The sequence below is a fragment of the Mastomys coucha genome, unplaced genomic scaffold (assembly GCF_008632895.1).
Source record: "Mastomys coucha isolate ucsf_1 unplaced genomic scaffold, UCSF_Mcou_1 pScaffold5, whole genome shotgun sequence".
Classification (NCBI taxonomy): domain Eukaryota; kingdom Metazoa; phylum Chordata; class Mammalia; order Rodentia; family Muridae; genus Mastomys; species Mastomys coucha.
Window position 1 is genome coordinate 99,111,698 of NW_022196911.1, and position 19,721 is coordinate 99,131,418.

Here is a 19,721-nt window from a genome sequence, read left to right on the forward strand (position 1 = left end):
TGGTTACACTCCAGAGCCGGCCCACCGCAGGGGCCAGTCTCAGAGTCAGAGTCAGAGAGTGTAGTGTTATGGACATGGTACCTGACTTAGGCCTCCCAGGAGAAGGAGGCCTAAGGCTGCTTGGCTGTACCCAGCTAGGGGGAAGGGAGAAGGTAACGGGTGAGCAGATAGAGGAGGCTGGCGATGCCTGCGAGGCCTGTCAGGAACCCGAGCCTCAGTGGCAGATACTCCATGGAGCGTTCCAGCTTGGCATGCAAGAGGATGGCCTGGCGTCTAGTGAGGCTCCACTCGCCCGAGTTGTCCAGAACGTGGTTGGCCATGCGGGCCTTGTCCTTCAGGGGCAGCTGGGCATTGATCCTTGCCTCTGCATCCTCCCGGCTCAGGTTGTTCCGCTTCATCAGCCGTGCCAGCTGTGTATCGCGGTCACTAAGGGCAGAGCAAAAGTAGACTATGGATCCCAGTCTCCCTCTCCACAGGGAGACTCGGGAGTGGGCAGCGGGGTCTGGCCAAGCCAGCACCTTCCCTTAGGAGACTCCCTCTCTTGTAGCTTACTCAGGAGCCACCCTGCCAGACGGGGACAAATCCTGTACCATTAGACTGCTGACAAGAGCAGGAGGAGAGAGGGCTGTAGCACTTGCTCTCCACTATCCAGGCCTTTCTGCCTGCCCATTAGCCTCAGTTTTCCTTGGGACAATTTTTACCATTCCAGGGCTTTATCTGCAACCAGAGAAACAGAACAGAGCCACGCATGAAAAGAATGTCCTCTATGAAAGCCAACCTGATTAGAGGATGTAGTGGGCAGAGGACATGTGCTTTAGATGCCACATGTCTATGGCTGGGGAATCTGCAGGAGAATGGAGATGGCTGGCAACTGCTCTGGGAGTACACCCTCCCAAAAGTGTGGTGCAGGACAGAGAGGCCCTGGAATGGAGGGCTGTGATAGTGACGCTTGATTCTGTTATGGCTGTGTTTTCCTTTACTCCTTCCCAAGTCTTCTCAAAAACATTACAGATCACATCTAGGTGCAGTCTGCGTAGGAAGCACTCCACGAGGCCTCGCAAAGTATAGCTCCTTTTGGTGACTATCAAACAGTCTAGCCTTCCTCTTCCTTCCCTACATAAAGCTTTTTTAGAGACTGGTTTATTTTCTGAGTGTTTCTGCCTACATGTATGTAAGGGCATCAGGTGTATGCTTGGTGCTCACAGGAGCCAAAGGGAGTCAGATTTCCCTGAGCTGGAGTTAAGGACGTTGTGAGTCACCATGTGGATGCTGGAACCTAAACCTGGGTCCTCTGAACAGCAAGCGCTCTTAAATGCTAAGCAATCTCTCTAGTCCCCTAACTTTGTAATTAAAGCCCAGAAAATTCGTGGACTTTAAAGGGCCCTTCTGGGCTCAGCTGGTATCTTCCACAATAGAATAAAGAACTAGACAGGCTAAGGATATAGCTTAGCTATCAGAGTACTTGCTAACATATGCAAGGCCCTGGGTTCTATAGTCATACAAACAAGGGAGACTGAAGGTTTAGAGGGGGAGCATAGCCCTGTGGAGGAACTGACAGGATGTCTGTATCCCAGTACCAGGCTCAGGGAATTCAGGCTGAGCTTCAAGTGACAGGCCCTGAAAGATCCGGGGTAAGAGTAGGGCAACCCTCGGGGCACTGAGCACTTCAGTGTACTAGGAGCCTCCCACACACCAGTCCCTTGAGAACCACCTTGTGCTCAAAATACCTGCAGACCCAAGACCCACCTAGGTGTCTGCCACACTTGTGGTGACATCTGGGAAGTTTGTGGGAAGCAGACACACCCTGCAGCCTCATCCACTCTCATCCGAAGGGACTGTGTGACTCATTTCTCTGGCAGCTTGATTCTCCTGTTTGCCAGACCTGGATTCTGATCTGCTTCCTGTCCTGGGGGATTCTGAGCCTAAAGCTCCTTCCTGAGGTGGCTCTGACACCTGCCTCCACACAGCTCTATTGGTGGGTGCTACCAACGGATGATCTTGAATACATTTTCCAACTGCCTCCACTTCCATTTTCCCTCTCTAAGCCAGAAGTGCCCCTTGCTATGAATGCTTCATGCTGCATAAAGAAAGCTGTTTGAAAATCTGTGACGTGCTCTAGGAGGAAGAAGGGAGCCAGTGAGTAACGGGGTGGCCAGAAGCAAACCGAGGCAGCCCAACTGAAGTGTCTCCAACAGCCTTCAGGGAGAACCCTCTTATCTCACACCTGCCCCATGTGCATCAGGACCAGGTATGAAAGGTGGCATCTGTAGGCTTGGGTACCACTACCCCAACCCACTTTGTGCCTTGGCCACCTCATGAGAAAGGTGTAAAGGGATGTTTTCCAGGTACACCTCACTCTAAGTGTCCTTTCCAGCCCCCAGCAGCCAGGCCACGCTTCACACTTACCAGTACACTACCACCGTGTGCTTCATGTACTTGAGCAGCTTCTTGGTCTCAAACAGGAGGGGGATGTCCAGAATCACGTATCGATACCCTGGGGAGAGGATGGAAAAGTCCCGAGCTCAATTCTGCAAGGATACCAGGAAGGATGCCTGTGACCAGCCCCGCCATGGAGAGTGCCCTAGCAGATGGGAGACCTTCCAAGGACAGACATACCCTGAGTGCCAGCTAGTCCCAATGCCATTCAGAGCAGAATGCTGCAGAAAATAACTTCTGGCTGGCTGATCAGGGAAGACCTTGGAGAAGGGCTGGCATTTGCACTGGCTTTGAAAAGCAGGCAAGACATGGTTACTTAGAATGAGGAGGTGGAGGTGAGGAGCTCCAGATGAGGAACAGCGGAACCCAAGGAGCTGAGAAGTTCTCCTGTGCAGACCAGATGGGATGACTAGGTAGTCAGGGTAAACCTTCATCTTCAATTATACACGTTATTTCCTTTTTTTTGTTTTGTTTTGTTTTGTTTTTGTTTCCAGACAGGGTTTCTCTGTGTAGCCTTGGCTGTCCTGGAACTCACTCTGTAGACCAGGCTGGCCTTGAACTCAGAAATCCACCTGTCTCTGCCTCTCAAGTGCTGGGATTAAAAGCGTGCGCCACCACCGCCCGGCCTTATACAAGTTATTTCTAACTAGAGGCAAGACACAGCAAGGGCTGTAGGAGACTGGGAACCATTTCTGGGAGATGCTTAGGCTTTTCTGTCCTATTTCATTTCACATTGGCTCAAAAGCCCTTAAAGAACAAGCCTGTTCCTGGAAACCAGGTCCAGACATGGCCACTGTGGCTTTCTGTGAGACACCTGTACCATATCAGAGCAGCCAGGGCAGTTCGTGCTAACTACAGGATTCCCTCAACGGAGAAAAAGCACTGCAGGCCCTCCCACAGCTGAAGCCAGAGAGAGGTGATGTCACATTGTGAGTGGGCACATCCAATAGTCATGTACACACTCCTGCTGCTCCTTGGGCCCTTTGTGGATGAACAAAGTTGAGAGGTGAAAAGGTGTAGGGAAGGACAGGGACTGGGGTCATTCAGAGACCCTAGGCTGGAGGTGTCTCATCCTACACTTTCAACCACACACCACACAGCAGCTGCTAGGATTACTGCTGTCCACAGCCTTACTCAGGAAGCCTAAGAGCCTTGGCTGATGAGGGGTTGCGGCTCTGCTGACACACTGTGGTTTGCAACACCCCACATGACCGCAGGTCCTTAACAAGACTAATCTACATTGTAATGAATGAACGGATCCCTGCTCCCCAGAGTGCTGGGCACAGCTGAGTGCATATAACCACTGAGCAGCAACAAGACCCTCAGCTGAGTGCCCCCTAAATGATGGGTGTTACTGCCGTTTCTGGGAGGAAGGAGTGAAGTTGGCACTGAGCCCCTGCACTTTCCAGCTCACCTTCTCCAGCACTGAACCACAGAAAAGACCAGATCCTCCCTGGGCCCCTTATCTCCCTTTCCTGTTCCCCCCAACCCCCTCTCCTCTCACTGTCCTTTCTCTCGGGTCTCTCTTGGGAGCTGGAAGCTAGCTCTTTGGTTCAGCGGTAAAGGGCTATTCAGCTGTCACATGCCTCCTGCTTGATAAGCCCTGCAAACTATCCTGACTCTATTAAGACATCCGCCTGCCTACGCAGAGACCTCCCCAACAGCTGCTGATCTTATCTGACATGTGATTAGACCAACTTTGACAGTTGTATTTGTTAAACTCATCGGGGAGAAGCTGGGACTGTGGAAGCCACAGCTGTCATCCCCATTTTTCACCTTATCGAACTGAAAAGAGCTTTCTGGCTTTTATTTAAGTGGTGCTGGTTGGGGAGGTGGGAAGCTAGGTGGCTGGCACACAGGAGAGCTCTGGAGCTGCTGACATTATCCAATGCTTAATTTCAAAAAGGGGAAGGCACGGCGCCTCGAAGCCCTGCAAATGTACTGAGAGCTGGCCTGGGAGCAAATGCAAAGGGCAGAAAGGAAAGGCAGAAGGCTCTGCCAGGCGGGGTGGGCAGAGGGAGCAGGGCATAATGGTGGACTGGCAGACACGGATGGAGGACAGAGGCAGTGTCTCAGGGACAAACAGCAGGAGCGTGTTTAGAGGAGCAGGCGCTAGGAGCCAGCTCTGGCCTTTCCAGCACTTAGGGACTAAAGGACAGGTTGGGTCAACAGCACAGATGTTTTCATTGTTGTCTTTCAGAGGGAAGTACTGACCAGAGGACGTGCTAGGGAAACATCCCCTACTGCATACACAAGAACCTGAGGCGTGACAAATAAGAGGCCTGGCTATGGTTACACAAGACATGTGGTGGAAGACAACTGAAATGGGTCCTGACGGGGTCCTGTGACTGATGGGGAGTTAGACCACTAAGCCTTCCACTCAGCCAACTCCCTACTCTGGCCCAGCCTCAAACAGAGAATGGCCTTGCTCTGCCGAGAGGCTGTCTATCCCCTGCAGTCTAGAGTCTTACCTCGGAGAAAGTACTTAAAGGTCTCTTTCATCATTTCCTTGCGGATCTCAGGGTGGGTGATGGAGTTGAGCAGTTGACGACGGTCAGGCTGGTTGAAGATCAGGTCTCCGAGGACCTTGCGGTCAATGTCGCCATTCTCCAGCAAGACTTCAGTGCCAAAGGCCTCTACTATACGCCGGTGGGCAGGATACCCTGGCTGGACAACTGTGGTATGAAGAGGGTGGGTCATTCCAGACCCTCTACAATCCAGAAGCCCTACTCCCTTACTCCCCACCTAGTGACTAGAGGGCAGACTGACTGAGGAACCCAAGGCTGTTTCCTTCATTTGGAGCCTGTGATGGAGCTGAGCTGTGGGTGACTGGTCTCTTGAGGAGGATGGAGAATAAACCGAAGGTCCTCCAGGGCAAGCTGGAGCTGGAACATTCTAAGAAGACAGAGTCTAATGATGTAAGCACAGGGGACCGGACGCTGCTCTGCACAATGGGTCCCCGTCCAACTCCTGTCCAACTCACCATGCCGTGCAATGACGTCCACGTCGATCACAGCACAGCCCAGCTGCTGGAACACCTGGATGACGGAGCTCTTGCCCGAGGCAATGCCTCCCGTTAGGCCCACCAGGAACATCTTCCCAGGAGAGAGAGAAGACAGGCAGAGTAGGAGCCGGGAAGCACAGGACACTCCCTAGTCACTCCCTAGTCAGCTGCTCCAACGGGCTGGGGAATCCTGTTATCAAGAGACATGCAGGCCTGGTTAGCAGTGGGCATAAGGGCTGAGGGAACGGAGACACAAGGTTGGGCAAGGCCTAGCCCTGAGCCTGGGGAGATCTAGGGCTGCTTCTGAGAATTAAATTCCAGTACTATGGGTGTTGGTACGGGCTGGACATAAGGGCCTTGTGCATGCCAGTCAAGTGCTATTCTAATAAGCCATATCCCCAGGGACTCATTAGTGTGTCCCTACAGGCCTTGACTCACCATCCTTCCGCTTTAGGTTTCCCAGCACCAGGCATTTAAATAAAGGTCTGAGCCACCACTCTCGGTTTCTTTAAATCTTTTTTTTTTATTACATTTTTAAATACATTGTGTATATGCCCTTCTTAGTAGGGCCTGAAATCTGTCAAAACCACTTTTGTTAACTTGCAGATTTACTGTCCTAATTATACCTTGCCTGAGCCCACATGGAAATGAGTTTGCCTCTCCTGAAAACACATCAGACAACAGGGGGAAACAGCCACTTGGGTGTGGCACAGGGCAGCAAGAAACCAGTCTATAAATTTACATGTGCCTAGCTCATTCTCACACGGGCTAGGGGCACCTACCACTGGAGTCCCAACAGAGACTAAAGAATGCCACAATTTATAAATTAGCCTAAGGGTACTGTCACCCCCTGGTAGTGTCCCTCTTGACAAGAAGACCCTTGTGACAGAGAATGACACATTCAATGTCTCAATCTGCTACCCCTGCTGCTGTCCTTCAAGAGCAGCTTTTCAACTAAGTACGATATTGAGACACTCTGACCCCAACACTCAGGACATTACAGACAGAAGACTGGGCTATGTGTAAGTTTCTGGACAGCCTAGACTAGAGACTTTCTTTCTTTTTTTTAGATACATTTTTTAAAAAAGATTTATTTATTTTATGTATATGAGTACACTGTAGCTGTACAGATGGTTGTGAGTCTTCATGTGGTTGTTGAAAATTGAATTTTAGGACCTCTGCTCACTCAGGTCAACCCCGCTTGCTCATTCCCTGTTTGCTCTGGCCCACAGATTGATTGATTTATTATATGTAAGTACACTGTAGCTGACTTCAGACGAGCCAGAAGAGGGCGTCAGATCTCATCAAGGGGGGTTGTGAGCCACCATGTGGTTGCTGGGAATTGAACTCAGGACCTTTGGAAGAGCTGTCAGTGAGGGCTCTTACCCACTGAGCCATCTTGCCAGCCCAAGACTTTATTTCTAAAAGTGAGCAAAACAAAACTATGAGATGGGCCGAAGGACCAGTGAGGTGGCTCAGCAGGTAAAGGTGCCTACTGCCACCTGACAGCCTGAGCCCGATTCTGGGACCCACGTGTTGGAAGGAGAGAACCGCCTCTCATGAGAGTTGTCCTCTGGCCTCCATATGTGCACCCTAACACCCACTTAAACAATTACAGCATAGCTCTCAAAGGCTCGTGTGTGTGTGTGTGTGTGTGTGTGTGTGTGTGTGTGTGTGGCAGCTCCCACCCATGCTGTGACTTCATGACGTGTGCCATGCTGCTATCCAAATGCAGCAAACATTGCTGGAAGCACCTAGGGGAGACTACTGTGTTAGGAATTACCTACTTGTACAGAAACATAGTGGTTGAATTACAGAAAAGAAAGAGTATTTCTCTACTGCCATTCCTTGGCATTTAAGGATCAAATTAGTAAATTGTTAAAGTATATTACCAGAATGTTTGATTTTTGAAACTGGTGTTTGAGTTGCTGACTTAAATTTTATTTAGAAAAAAAAAAATCAAATTAATTTGGACTTAGACTTAGGACAGAGAGCTGGTGAGATGGCTCAGCATGTAAGAGCACTGACTGCTCTTCCAAAGGTCCTGAGTTCAAATCCCAGCAACCATATGGTGGCTCACAACCACCCGTAATGGGATCTGACTCCCTTTTCTGGCCCGTCTAAAGTCAGCTACAGTGTACTTCTGTATAATAATAAATACATCTTTGGCCGGGTAGTGGTGGCACATGCTTTTAATCCCAGCACTTGGGAGGCAGAGGAAGGTAGATTTCTGAATTCGAGGCCAGCCTAGTCTACAGAGTGAAGGCACCAGGCACATAGCTGGCACACAAACATATATGCAGACAAGGCATATTTATATCACACACATATTTATGTAAAAATAGTATACCTGCTGGTATAGACTTGTGTATGACGAAGAAGTGTTTAAGCATCTTTACTTGCTTAGTGACTGTGCACCCTTAAACTTAGTTGTTTTTTCCAGACAGGTTTTCTCTGTGTAACCCTGGCTGTCTGGCAAATCACTCTGTAGACCAAACTCAGATTCGCCTGCCTCTGCCTCCGAGTGCTGGGATTAAAGGTGTGTGCTACCACCACTTGGTTTAAAATCAATTCCTTGATGATTACCACTAATATCCACATACCCAGAGTCACATTCTGGTGAAAAGGGGATTTGGGCAGAAAACAATGAAGACGTCCTTTCTAAAGCAAGAAAGAACTGTCCCTCTTTTCCTGAACAGCAGTCTAGAGCGGGGAGTGGGACTTGAACAAAGAGGTAAGGGCCAACTTCCCACACAGAAACAAAGCCACCAACAGTCACTAGTCAGAATCAGCTGAAGGTAAATGAAGTCCATTTAGCCAAGCTGACCTCAATCTCTCTCCAGAGCTGCCCACACCCCTCCTCAGAATGGATATAATCAGTCTCTGGGGATAGGACAATCCTGGTGTATGGCAAGGCTCAGAATAGATCCTAACACTTTTATAGTAACAGACAGTGAGCAGAGGAAGGGACCTGCCCAGGCGAACTCTGAACTTACTATATAGCCGATGACCTTGAACTCCTGATCCTCCCAAGCACTGGGATTTTAAGCATGTACATCATTCCCAGTGGCTGATTTCTTGATTATCATACTGTTTTGTTCTGCAGAAAGGGAGGAAGGGTGCTTACTCACAACAATCAAGACACATGTAAAGTGCAGGCTCCCATGGCAACCAAAAGAACAGCTACCCTTTTCAGTGCCTTGGACTTTCATCTGTAGAAACAGCCAGCCACTATGCCTATAGCTGGAAGACTAAAGGAGCACATGCACGGGGAGGCTCTTGGCTGCTGGCTTGAAGGGGATGGATAAGAACCAGCTGTTCCTGTCCAGCAAGCCCTGGGTGACTCAGTCCCTCACCAGCTGTTGACTAAGCTCCTCTGTGCTTTGCAGCAATGTGCCAGGGACCTCTCAGACAACCCACAGAAACCTCCAGGTTTCCCTGTGGAAAACTGCAGATAGACCAGAGCAAATGAAACCAGCTGGGAGGGACAGTCAGATGATGCTGGCCCTGGCCTGTCCCAAAAGTACCTTTGCACCCCTGGCAGTGTATAGATTAGGCCCTGCCATTTCCTGGAGGCTGAAGCAAGGGCCCACTGTCCTTTCAAAGTACAACAAGACAGAAACCAAGTACAACTCAAACCCATCGACAACCCCCCAAACGCACATGAACAGCCACTTTTAACAACCTATGCTGCCAACCAAGCCATTATTTTCTAGAATCTACTTCACAGCACTTCTAGGCCTGGCCAAATCTGAGTGCTCTACAAAACTTTCAAGAAAAGATGTAGAACCCAGGCTCAAAGCACTGGCTAACAGGGAAGGCTGTGAGCTACACAGAGGTACCAGTCTGTCTCTCAGCCTGTAAAGCTACCTGGGACAGCAGGTGCGTACAACCATGCCCAGTTAGAGGGAATCTCTGGCAACTACTTATGGAATGAATGACCAGGAAAGAAGGGAAACCATTGGGATTACATTCTCCTGTAAGTAGCAAACCAGGGGATAGAATTAGTCTCTTGGTCTGCTTTCTATGTAATCTGAGCATGGTGATCGCTGTTAGCAAATCACTGGGGGGGAGGGGGGATGTGCTACAGACTGATGCATGACCTCAAAGTACTCATACCTGGGTATAACCCTGGGCAACCACACCCTTTCCCAGGAAAAGCTGCATACAGTGTACGGCCTTCCTCTATGGCCCCCAGTCGGCTTGCCCTCTGCCAGGACCTGGCTGCTCATTAGTGTACAGCTCACTCCTCAGGGTGTCACATTGGGCATGTCTGGCCAGCTGGCCACTTCTCTATTTCAATTGCTCTCCAGAAGGGATGTATCCATTTTCCTCCAATGATCAATATAATCATTCAACAAAACGAGTCATTCCTGCCTTGGGACCCAATTATTTTCTTGTGGAACCAATGACTGCAAAAATATATTGTTTGCAGGTTAACTATTAAGCGCTATTTTTACACACTTTCTCCACTCCTAATCGGTCATTATTGGCGAAGGCTTGCTGTTTAAACCAGAGTCCAAGTTCTCCTCTCTGCTAGGTCTCTTAAGTCACCACTTTCTCTGGGCAGCACATTACCTGGAGGGAATGGTCAGAGGGGGTCAGGAATCAGCTCCTTTTCCTTCTACTCAAAGCAAGGGAAGGGAGAAGGTCTCATCACTAGCCAGTACTTCAAGAAGCATCTATGAATGGGCATGGACTGGACTGCTACACAGACATTAATGCAGAAAAAGGTCATGGGGAGGCCCACGCTAAGAGGCTTTGTAATCAGAAAGGCCTTGGGCAATTTCCTTCCTCGTTCAGAACTTCCCTTTAATTGAGAAAAAAGTAGGATCAGTAATGACTTCTCACAGGAGTCTTGTCAGAATTAAATTAGAGGACAGGGGTCACAGTCATTTCATCTTCCCAATCCAGAATGTGATGTCACCCAGTCACTGAAGCCTCCCATCTTTCTTGGGGAACACAGTAAGAGTCCATCTCAAGAATAAAGGAAGGAAGGAAGGAGAAAAGGAAGGAAGGAAGGAGGGAAGGAAGGAAATGTAGGTTAAAGACAGGGAGGAAAAGGGGGGGGGGAGAAGCTCTGAGTGTCACAACTTGAGTGTGGAGGTGCTGTAACAACTTCTGGGAGTGGGTTTCTCCTGCCACTGGACTCCTGGGATCAAACCTGCTGGTCCAGCAGTGTCTGTTCCGATCAGCCCTCAGCTTAAAACTCTCCAGGAACTTGGACAGTTGATTAAAGGGTGCATGCCTTTAACCCCAGCCTTTGGGAGGCAGAGGTGGGTGGGTCTTTGAGTTTGAGGCCAGCCTGGTCTACAGAGTTTCAGGACAGCCAGGACTACACAGAGAACTCCACTCCAAAAAGCAAAACAAAACAAACAATTGCCCAGGAACTCCTCCAGTATAAGTCAAGACCTTTTTTGTTTGTTTGTTTTTTTCCAGACAGGATTTCTCTGTGTAGCCCTGGCTGTCCTGGAACTCACTCTGTAGACCAGGCTGGCCTCAAACTCAGAAATCTGCCTGCTCCTGCCTCCTGAGTGCTGGGATTTAAGGCATGCGCCACCACTGTCTGGCTGTAAGTCAAAACCTTGTAGTCCTTTACAGGCCTCAAAGGCACAGGATGCCCCAACCACGTGTTTCCCATCATTCTTCCCCTAAGCAGCTCCCAGCAAAGAAAGCATTCCTTTAGGTGAGAAGGTTCAGCAGGTCAAAGGGCCTTGGGTAGGAGAACCAATTCCTCAGCTGACCTCTAAGCACACTGTAGAGGAGGCACCCTCACTCTCAGACACACACACACAGACATCAATAATATTAGATTAAAAAGCAAGCAAGCACTTTCCACTCAACTCTTCTCCCTGCCTCACCGTCATGTGTATCAGCATTCTGTGAGCTCCAGGCCAGCCTGGTCTACAGAATAAGTTCCAGGATAGCCAAGGCTATAAAAAGAAACCCTGTCTCGAAAAACCAAACCAAAAATACCCAGCATCCTGTTTAGTCTACCGCACTTCTCTTCACAGTACTTACTACTTTATCCCCACCCAACACACTACACTGTAACCTGCCTCACTACTAGAACCCAGCCACATGAACTATAGGTAGCAACCCATATGCAGCATTTGAATGTGAGGGTTACAAAATTTGGCAGCAGTCTAAGTATTATGAATGTGCATGGCTAACATGAATAAAAATGAATCCGAGGCATTTCTTCTAGTGCTCATCTATACCACAGCTCAAAACTTCACTGCACCCAGGTCCTGAATATCCAACATACATACTCACTCATCTCTTACCCACAATGCAAAGTACCAAGCAGGGCCTGCACACCCGGGCTAGTGCACGCTGAGCTATAAGGTTTTTAATGTATAAACAGAATGAAGGGCTTATAGAAGCACTTAGCTCGGTTGGTAGAGTGCTTGCCTAGCATGCCCGGAGGGCAGGGTGGTATCCTAGCACTTCATACATCAGGGTGGTGGCTCACACTTGGAATATCAGAACTATGGAGCCTGGTGGCCTGGTGTGTAAAGGCACTTGCTGCCAAGCCTGATGACCTTGGTTCTGTCCCCAGGACCTACAAGGTGGAGGAAGATACAGCCTCTCCAAGTTGTTCTCTGACCTACACACAACATACATAGTGTAAATTAAAACAATAAACTACCTATATGGGTGGAGGCACATGCCTTTAATCCCAGCACTCAGGAGGCAGAGAAAGGTAGATCTGTGAGTCCTAGGTCAGCCTGGTCTAGAGTTCAAGGACAGTTAGGTCTACATAGAAAAACAAAACAAAACAAAACCTTTTTTGTTGTTTTAAAAACAACAAAAAAAGAAAACAAACTAACAAAAAAATGTTGAGTTGATTTGAGTTTCATAAAGAAAAAAAAGACCTTTAATTTGCTCCTTTTTCTTGGAAAAAGCCCTTAGACATTTCTGCCACTTTTTACTACATATTTATAATAGGCAACATTCCAGCCAAGGCTATATAATGAGACCGTTTCAAAAACTAAAAGTGGCAGAGGCTGACCCAGTGGTTGAGGGCACCCACTGCTGAGACAGAGACCAGGGGTTGATTTCCAGCACACACACACTGCCATACACAAACACCCCTAGCTCCAGTCCTAGGGAATGCAATGCCCCCTTCAGACCTCCTTGGACACTGCATGAATGGTATACAAACAGACACACAAGCAAAACATTCATACACATAAAATAGACAAACCCTTAAAAGCAATTTTAGGTCGGCATGATGGTGTACATCTTTAATCCCAGAACCTGGGGAACAGAGGCAAGTGATCTCTAAGTTTGAGGCCAGTTTGTTCTGCTTGGTGAGTTCTAGGACAGCGAAGGCTACATAGAAATCCTGTCACTAAATTAATGAATGATAAATTTTGGAAAACATTAGAAAGTATCTACATCCTGCAGTACTTCAAGTATCGTCTAAGATTTGTTTTTAAATTTTTTTACTAGATTGATAATATTTTGTGTATATTTGCATGGCAGATGTGTGGCTTGGTGTCCAGAGGTCAGAAGGCATTAGAGTCTCTGAAACTGAGGTTACAGATACTTGTGAACCACCCCTGAGGGCTAAGAATCAAATTGGAACCCTCTGTAAGTGTTCTTAACTGCTGAGCTGTCTGTCTGCCCAAAGACTTAATGTTAAAAGTTTAAAAATTACCTCTTTCGGGGTGGGGATGAAGAGAACAAACTCAGGTTGTCAGGCTTGGCACCAAGCACCTCTATCCGCTGGGCTATCACTACCGCACACACAAAATTGTGTCTAAAAGTTGTATCTATGTCTAACAATTGTTATTTGTCTTGTTATTATACAGCTTGCATTCATCTTCAAAAATAGTTAAAGTATGTGTATACCAAGGAACTGTTTCAAAATAAATATTTCATTCTTATGAGTGTTTTGCCTACTTGTGTGTATGTTTTTGTTTTCTTTTTTGTTTTTAGAGACAAGGTTTCTCTGTGTAGCCCTGGCTGTCCTGGAGCTCACTCTGTAGACCAGGCTGACCTCGAACTCAGAAATTCACCTGCCTCTGCCAGTCTGGTCTCTAGTGGTAGTTACAAGACAGCCGAGGCACAAAGAAACCTTGGCTCAGAAAAAGAAAGAGCCAAGCAGTGGTGGCGCATGCCTTTAATCCCAGCGTGTGGGAGGCAGAGGCAAGCAGATTTCTGAGTTTGAGGCCAGCCTGGTCTACAGAGTGAGTTCCAGGACAGCCAGGGCTTTACAGAGAAAGCCTGTCTTGAAAAACCACCCCCCAAAACAAACAAACAAACAAAAAAGAACGCCCTAAAACTGTGTCCAATGACTTTAGATGACTAATTATAACTCATACAATTAAATCTTCAGGAAGGTTATTTTCAATTTAATGTCATCTATAACTATAAAGATCTCTAAATAAGCATTTTCTACTCTACTCTTCTACACATTGACTTTTTAAAAAAAGATGTATTTATTTGATGTATGAGTACACTGTAGCTGTCTTCAGATACACCAGAAGAGGGCATTGTATCCTATTACAGATGGTTGTGAGCCACCCTATGGTTGATAGGAATTGAACTCAGGACCTCTGAAATATCAGTCAGTGCTCTTAACCACTGAGCCATCTCTCTAGCCCCCACACATTAACTTTTAAGGAAAAACTTTCCATTTTATCTTGTAACATTAGATGTTACAATTTCTTTCCTGAGGAGGCATGTTTAAATCCTTCAGTTCTTTGACTATATCCTACAAGTAAGTTTTAGAATCATAATGAAAAAGTAACAAAATTAGATCTCTGCTCAGGCAAAACCATATCTTCATCTTTCTGCTTAAACTTCACCCTAAGAGTTACCTTAAGTCTGCACATAGTGGGGCTGGAGAGTTGGCTCAGTGGTTAAGAGCACACTGACTGTTCTTCTGAAGGTCCTGAGTTCAATTCCCAGCAACCACATGGTGGCTAACAACCATCCATCCGTAATGAGATTTGATGCCCTCTTCTGGAATGTCTGAAGACAGTTACAGTGTACTTACATATAATAAATAAATAAATCTTAAAAAAAAAAAAAGTCTGCACATAGTAACAAGCTTTTTAAACCACAGTGTAGCCAGGCAGTGGTGGAGCAGGCCTTTAATCCCAGCACTTGGGAGGCAGAGATGGATTTCTGAGTTCAAGGCCAGCCTGGTCTACAGAGTGAGTCCAGGACAGCCAGGGCTACACATAGAAACCCTGTCTTGAAAACAAAAAAACAAAAAAACCCAAAAAAACAAAAATACCACAGTGTGTATGGGGGGAGGGGGCTTGGCAGAGGTTTGTAAACAAATGACTTTAAACGAATAGCTTTAATGTCCCTGCTAGGGTTTAGAGAAACTTTCCAGCCTCAGTGCCATGGGAACATGAGTGATTCATTTGCTCACTGCCTCTAGTTTGAACTTTTGCTAGAAACCCTACACTTTCCCCATGAGTTGCTCCGTAATATCTGTATAGACACGAGCAATCACTTTTCCCTTTAAACCTTCATTTGTGGAAAATACATCAACCTTTAAGATAATAGTTTCTCCTCTTGTGACCTTCTAAGTAGGACAAAGCAGTGATGGCTTGTGAATGTTTCCTTTATAACTGCATCTTACATAAAGGAACACCACAGACTTTGGGCTGCCCTGAAGCCTGGAAAGGTGCTGCTCCAGTTGGTCATTAGTAACTTCCCACATTCTTCTTATCAAACACTATTTGATCAAAGCATTTTACAAATTCCACCCCCATACTTCCTCCCATGAGCTATTTCTGCCATTTTAATACAAACAGGTAGCTGGGCATGGTGCCTCTTGGCTAATCCCAGCACTGGGGAAGAGAGGTGAGAGACTTCGGCCCTGAGCTGTATGAGCTCCTTTCCCAACCAGTCAATATATAACAGCAGCAAGGCAAAAGGGCATCTACTGTATTCAGCCCTTAGATTTTTTTTTCAATTAAATAAGAAGTTCAATATACAAAAATTCTACTAACAGTGACAAATCTTAACACCCCCTAATCCCCTTCTCTGTGTAGCCCTAGCTGCCCTGGAACTTGCTCTATAGACCAGGCTGGTCTCCAGTTCACAAAGATCCTGCCTCTGCCTCCCAGTGCTGGGATTAAAGGTGATGTACATCAAGCCGGGCTTAACAACAGATCTTTCTCCAAAATTTTATTTCCCTTCAAAATATATTTTTAATTAAAAGTTTTTTAAAAGCTGCTCAATGGCTGGAGAGATGTCCCAGTGGTTAAGAGCACTGGTTGTGCTTGCAGAGGACCTGGGTTCAAATTTTGGCATCTACATGGTGGTTCACAATCATCCATAACTCCAGTTCCAAGGGATCTGACCCTCCCCTCTTCTGACACCAAGGGTACCAAGTACAGTTTATAGTACACAAACACTCACGCAGGGAAAAACATAAAAAAAAAAAAAAGAGAGAGACACATTCTTGGACTGGGAATGTAACTAATCGACAGAATGTACTTGGTCAGCAAGCGTTAGCCCTGGGTTCGATCCCCAGTACTGCAAAAACAAACAAAGCAAATTTCTTGTTATTTGGTTTTTAGATAAGGTCTCATGTAGACAAGTTGATGGCCAACTGACTACATATCCCAGAATCATCCGGAACTGACTACATATCCCAGAATCATCCGGAACTGACTACATATCCCAGAATCATCCGGAACTCTTCTTTCCACCTCTCCCTCCCAAGTGCTGGGACTGCAGGTTTGGACCACAACCCTTGGCTTAATTTAGAAAGCTGATATTCACGCACACATACAGATATAGAGGTAATGATTAAGATTATTATGTTAAAGGGCTTTTTCCTCTTGGCTTGCACTAACACAGCATGTGTCTGTACCCATCAGTGCTTAAGAGAAGCCTGAAGACCAGGAACTCAAGGTCATCCTCAGCTACCTCACTGCAGGTTGCTGAAACCCAGCATGACCATGAGACCCTCAACTCTAAATAAATAAATAAATACATAAATAAGGCCAGGAGGCTGAGCTGAAGGCTCAGGCTAGTCTTGGCTACAAAGTAAGTTTAAAGCCAACCTAGGCCTCATGAAATCCTGTTACAAAACAAAACACCAAAATAAATAAATTAAAAAAAAATTATTTTCTCTCTCACACTCCTTAAGACAGGTCTCCTAGGCAGTCCTGGTTGGCCTGTAAGAAAGCCACCTGCCTCTGCCTCCCAAGTGCTGGGATTAAAGGCTTATGGTGCCATTATGCCTGGCAAGATAAAACATTCTAATACTGTACAAAGACATACTTATTTAACAGACGCTGAGGAATGGTACCCTATCAAGAGTCTCTGTTTTTTTGTAAGGAAATCACTGTTTGCTTACACACTCTGTTGTGTGGAATCGAAGTGCAAATTCTGTGCTGGGAACCAAGGCTCTGGTCAAGGGTGGGACCCTAACAAACGCAGCCCTGCTGGAAACGCCTTGGAGTTACTTAGTGTTGGATTCTGAACTCGTTTTTTGGTTGTCCCTGTATTTTTAGCAGCTCTCACCTTCAGTTAACCGGACTCCATACCGGGGTTTACCCAAGTTTACCGAGCTGTGGGTTAAAATATACACAAACCCACCCAATACTCAAAATGTAAAACATTCAAATATATCACCTTTAAAATTGAAACACAACGGGTTGTAATTCAGGGTTATCACAGCAGTGGTGAAAGCTATGTAAGTTAACACCAGAGACATTACATGTAAGCTCCCTCTGGGGCCAAAGGTCTCGCGTTACGTAGCCACGCTGGCCTGGATCTTTCTGAAGAGCCTTTTCTAGTGGGTGTGTGGGAGACTCATGCCATCCACAAACCTAAATTAAACTAAAAGACTTCAGACGACCAACTAGTCTAGCTTCGCTGGGGAAGGAAGCCATGAAAAACAAGGTCTGAAAATCAGATAGATACAAAACAGCATCTACCACCATCTTGACATAGGTTGCATCCCCATTTTTCAGATGAGCAAACTAAGGGTGGCAAAGGTGAGGAAGGTCACACGATTGCAACAGGCAGAGGCTAGATTCAAAAAAAAAAAAAAGAAAGAAAGAAAGAAAAATGCAAAACTGAGTCCGACCACAGAGCTCTAAAGCGCAGAGGCTTTGGCCGGAATCTCAGATTTTCCATCCCTTTCCAGATGTAAACGTCTTCGTTTCTCCGTTTCCAAGGCTATACCGGGGAAAATAACTCTTGGTTTCGTAGGTTTGTTAGCAGTATGAGGATTAAACGCAATTGTTAGCCCCAGGGGTGAGCTACAAATAATGTGCTTAAAAAAAGAAAAAAAAAAAAGGGGCGCGCACAATGCGCCAACTCGGCCGCAGCATCCCGCGTTCCGGCGGTGGTCTCGCGCGCAGGCAGACCTCGGCGCCGCGCGGCGCCACCCGAGGAAACAAAGCGGCTGCTCGCGGCGGCCACCCCGCCCGGCCCGCCCCCTCCCGGGGCTGTTGGCTTCTCTCCACCCGCGCCGCTACCTACCGGGGCTCCGACTCGGCCTCAGCCTCCGTCGCTAGCCCAATCTCCACGGCGCTGACTGGCTGGCTCGCTGCACACAGGCGGGACGCGCGGGCGTGCACGCGGACCCGACGTCCAGCCAGCGGAAGGGGCGGGACCGGAAGGCGGGGCAGAGCGCTGGCCTCGTGCGGGAGGCGAGGTGGGCGTGGCCGGGCCGAGCTTTCGAGAGCCGGAGGTGGTCCGGGGTTTCTCTGTGTAGCCCTGGCTGACCTGGAACTCACTCTGTAAACCAGGCTGGCCTCGAACTTCAGAAATCCGCCTGCCTCTGCCTCCCAAGTGCTGGGATTAAAAGGCGTGCGCCACCACTGCCCGGCGAGTCTTAAAAACTTTTAAGGACTTTTCTGGAAGGCCTGTGGTGGAAGTGTACTTTCTGCCACAATTTCTTTTTTCTTTTTCTTTTTTTAAGATTTACTTATTTGTTTTATGTATATGAGTACACTGTAGCTGTACAGAAGGCCGTGAGCCATCATGTGTGTGGCTGCTGGGAATTGAACTCAGGACCTCTGCTCGCTCTGGCCCAGCGCACTCCAGTGTAATACACTGTCTTCACACAGCACCAGAAGAGGGCGTCAGGTCTCATTACAGGTGGTTGTGAGCCACCATGTGGTTGCTGGGATCTGAACTCAGGGCCTTCAGAAGAGCAGTCAGTACTCTTACCCGCTGAGCCATCTTGCCAGCCCTCTGCCACAATTTCTATCAATTTCTGTCACTAGTTTGCCCCCTAGAGCAGTGAGCATGAACCTTACATTCCTGTAACGAAACGATCAGAGAAAGTGTTAGCCACCGTGGCTCTGCATTGGTAACCACAGTGACCACAGCAGTTAAAAGGGGAACTTTTTATCCATCAATCAGGTCTTTTGTTATATTTTTCGAGACAGGGTTTCTCGGTAGCCTTGACTGTTGGCTGTTCTGGAGCTCGCTTTATAAACCAGGTTGGCCTCTAACTCAAACTCTCTTCAGCCTCTCCCTCCCTAGTGCTGGGGACCAAAGGCCTATGGCACACTGCCCTGCTAGTCACCGGATCTTAAGAGCACTCTGTGAGGTTATTACTGCACTCCTTGGAGCCCTTACGGTGGATATCATCATTAACCTCATTTTGCACAAGAAACTGATATTTCGGAGTTAATTCATTTGTCTGCTCAAAGTTATTTAATTGGGGCCCATATTCTGCCCCTAGCTCTCACCTGAACTCTAGAGGAGGAGGGTCATAATCACTACAGTGCAGTGCAGTATTGTGTGTTGAAAGAACTGGAAACACTAAAAAGTGCCTGATGAAGTAGCACGGTAGCATTTAGTCCGTAGCCAACACCTCTCCTGCCTCCCTTCCCTCTTTCTGAACTGCGTCCCGCCTTTCATTTAATTAAGGGTAGGGATCATGTTTCTTTCCACTAAGAAGGGCATTGTCAGTGCTCTTCAGAGTGAGGAGCCAAAATACTGAAGAATGAAGTGATTTGACATTTTTATCAGATTACTTTTGTCATTAAAAGAAACAGCTCTCATCTCAATGAAGGTTTTCTTTTGGAACATATATGAATGACCATGGCCCAGGAACACAGATTTTGGTTATCCCAGATTCTATGTTCCAATGGAACACAGTTTGGAAAGAGTTTCATGAAACTTTAATAGTTTTATAGGACAAAGAAAGTCACAAATCAGAGGCAGGTGGATTTCTAAGTTCGAAGCCAGCCTGGTCTACAGAGTGAGTTCCAGGACAGCCAGGGCTACACAGAGAAACCCTGTCTCGAAAAACCAAAAAAAAAAAAAAGTTTAAAAT

The 19,721-nt window shown here is 47.2% G+C and overlaps 1 protein-coding gene across 1 annotated transcript; it reads right to left on the reverse strand.

Moving 5' to 3' along the window:
- Positions 1–6: 6 nt before the first annotated feature.
- Positions 7–18,046, reverse strand: Dcakd (dephospho-CoA kinase domain containing). Its single transcript, XM_031353275.1, has 5 exons — positions 17,912–18,046; positions 5,420–5,630; positions 4,908–5,111; positions 2,407–2,494; positions 7–426 (listed from the first exon to the last, which is right to left on the reverse strand). Exons 2-5 carry the CDS (start codon positions 5,529–5,531, stop codon positions 135–137), a joined length of 696 nt encoding a protein of 231 aa, XP_031209135.1. The 5' UTR covers positions 5,532–5,630; positions 17,912–18,046; the 3' UTR covers positions 7–134.
- Positions 18,047–19,721: the final 1,675 nt, after the last annotated feature.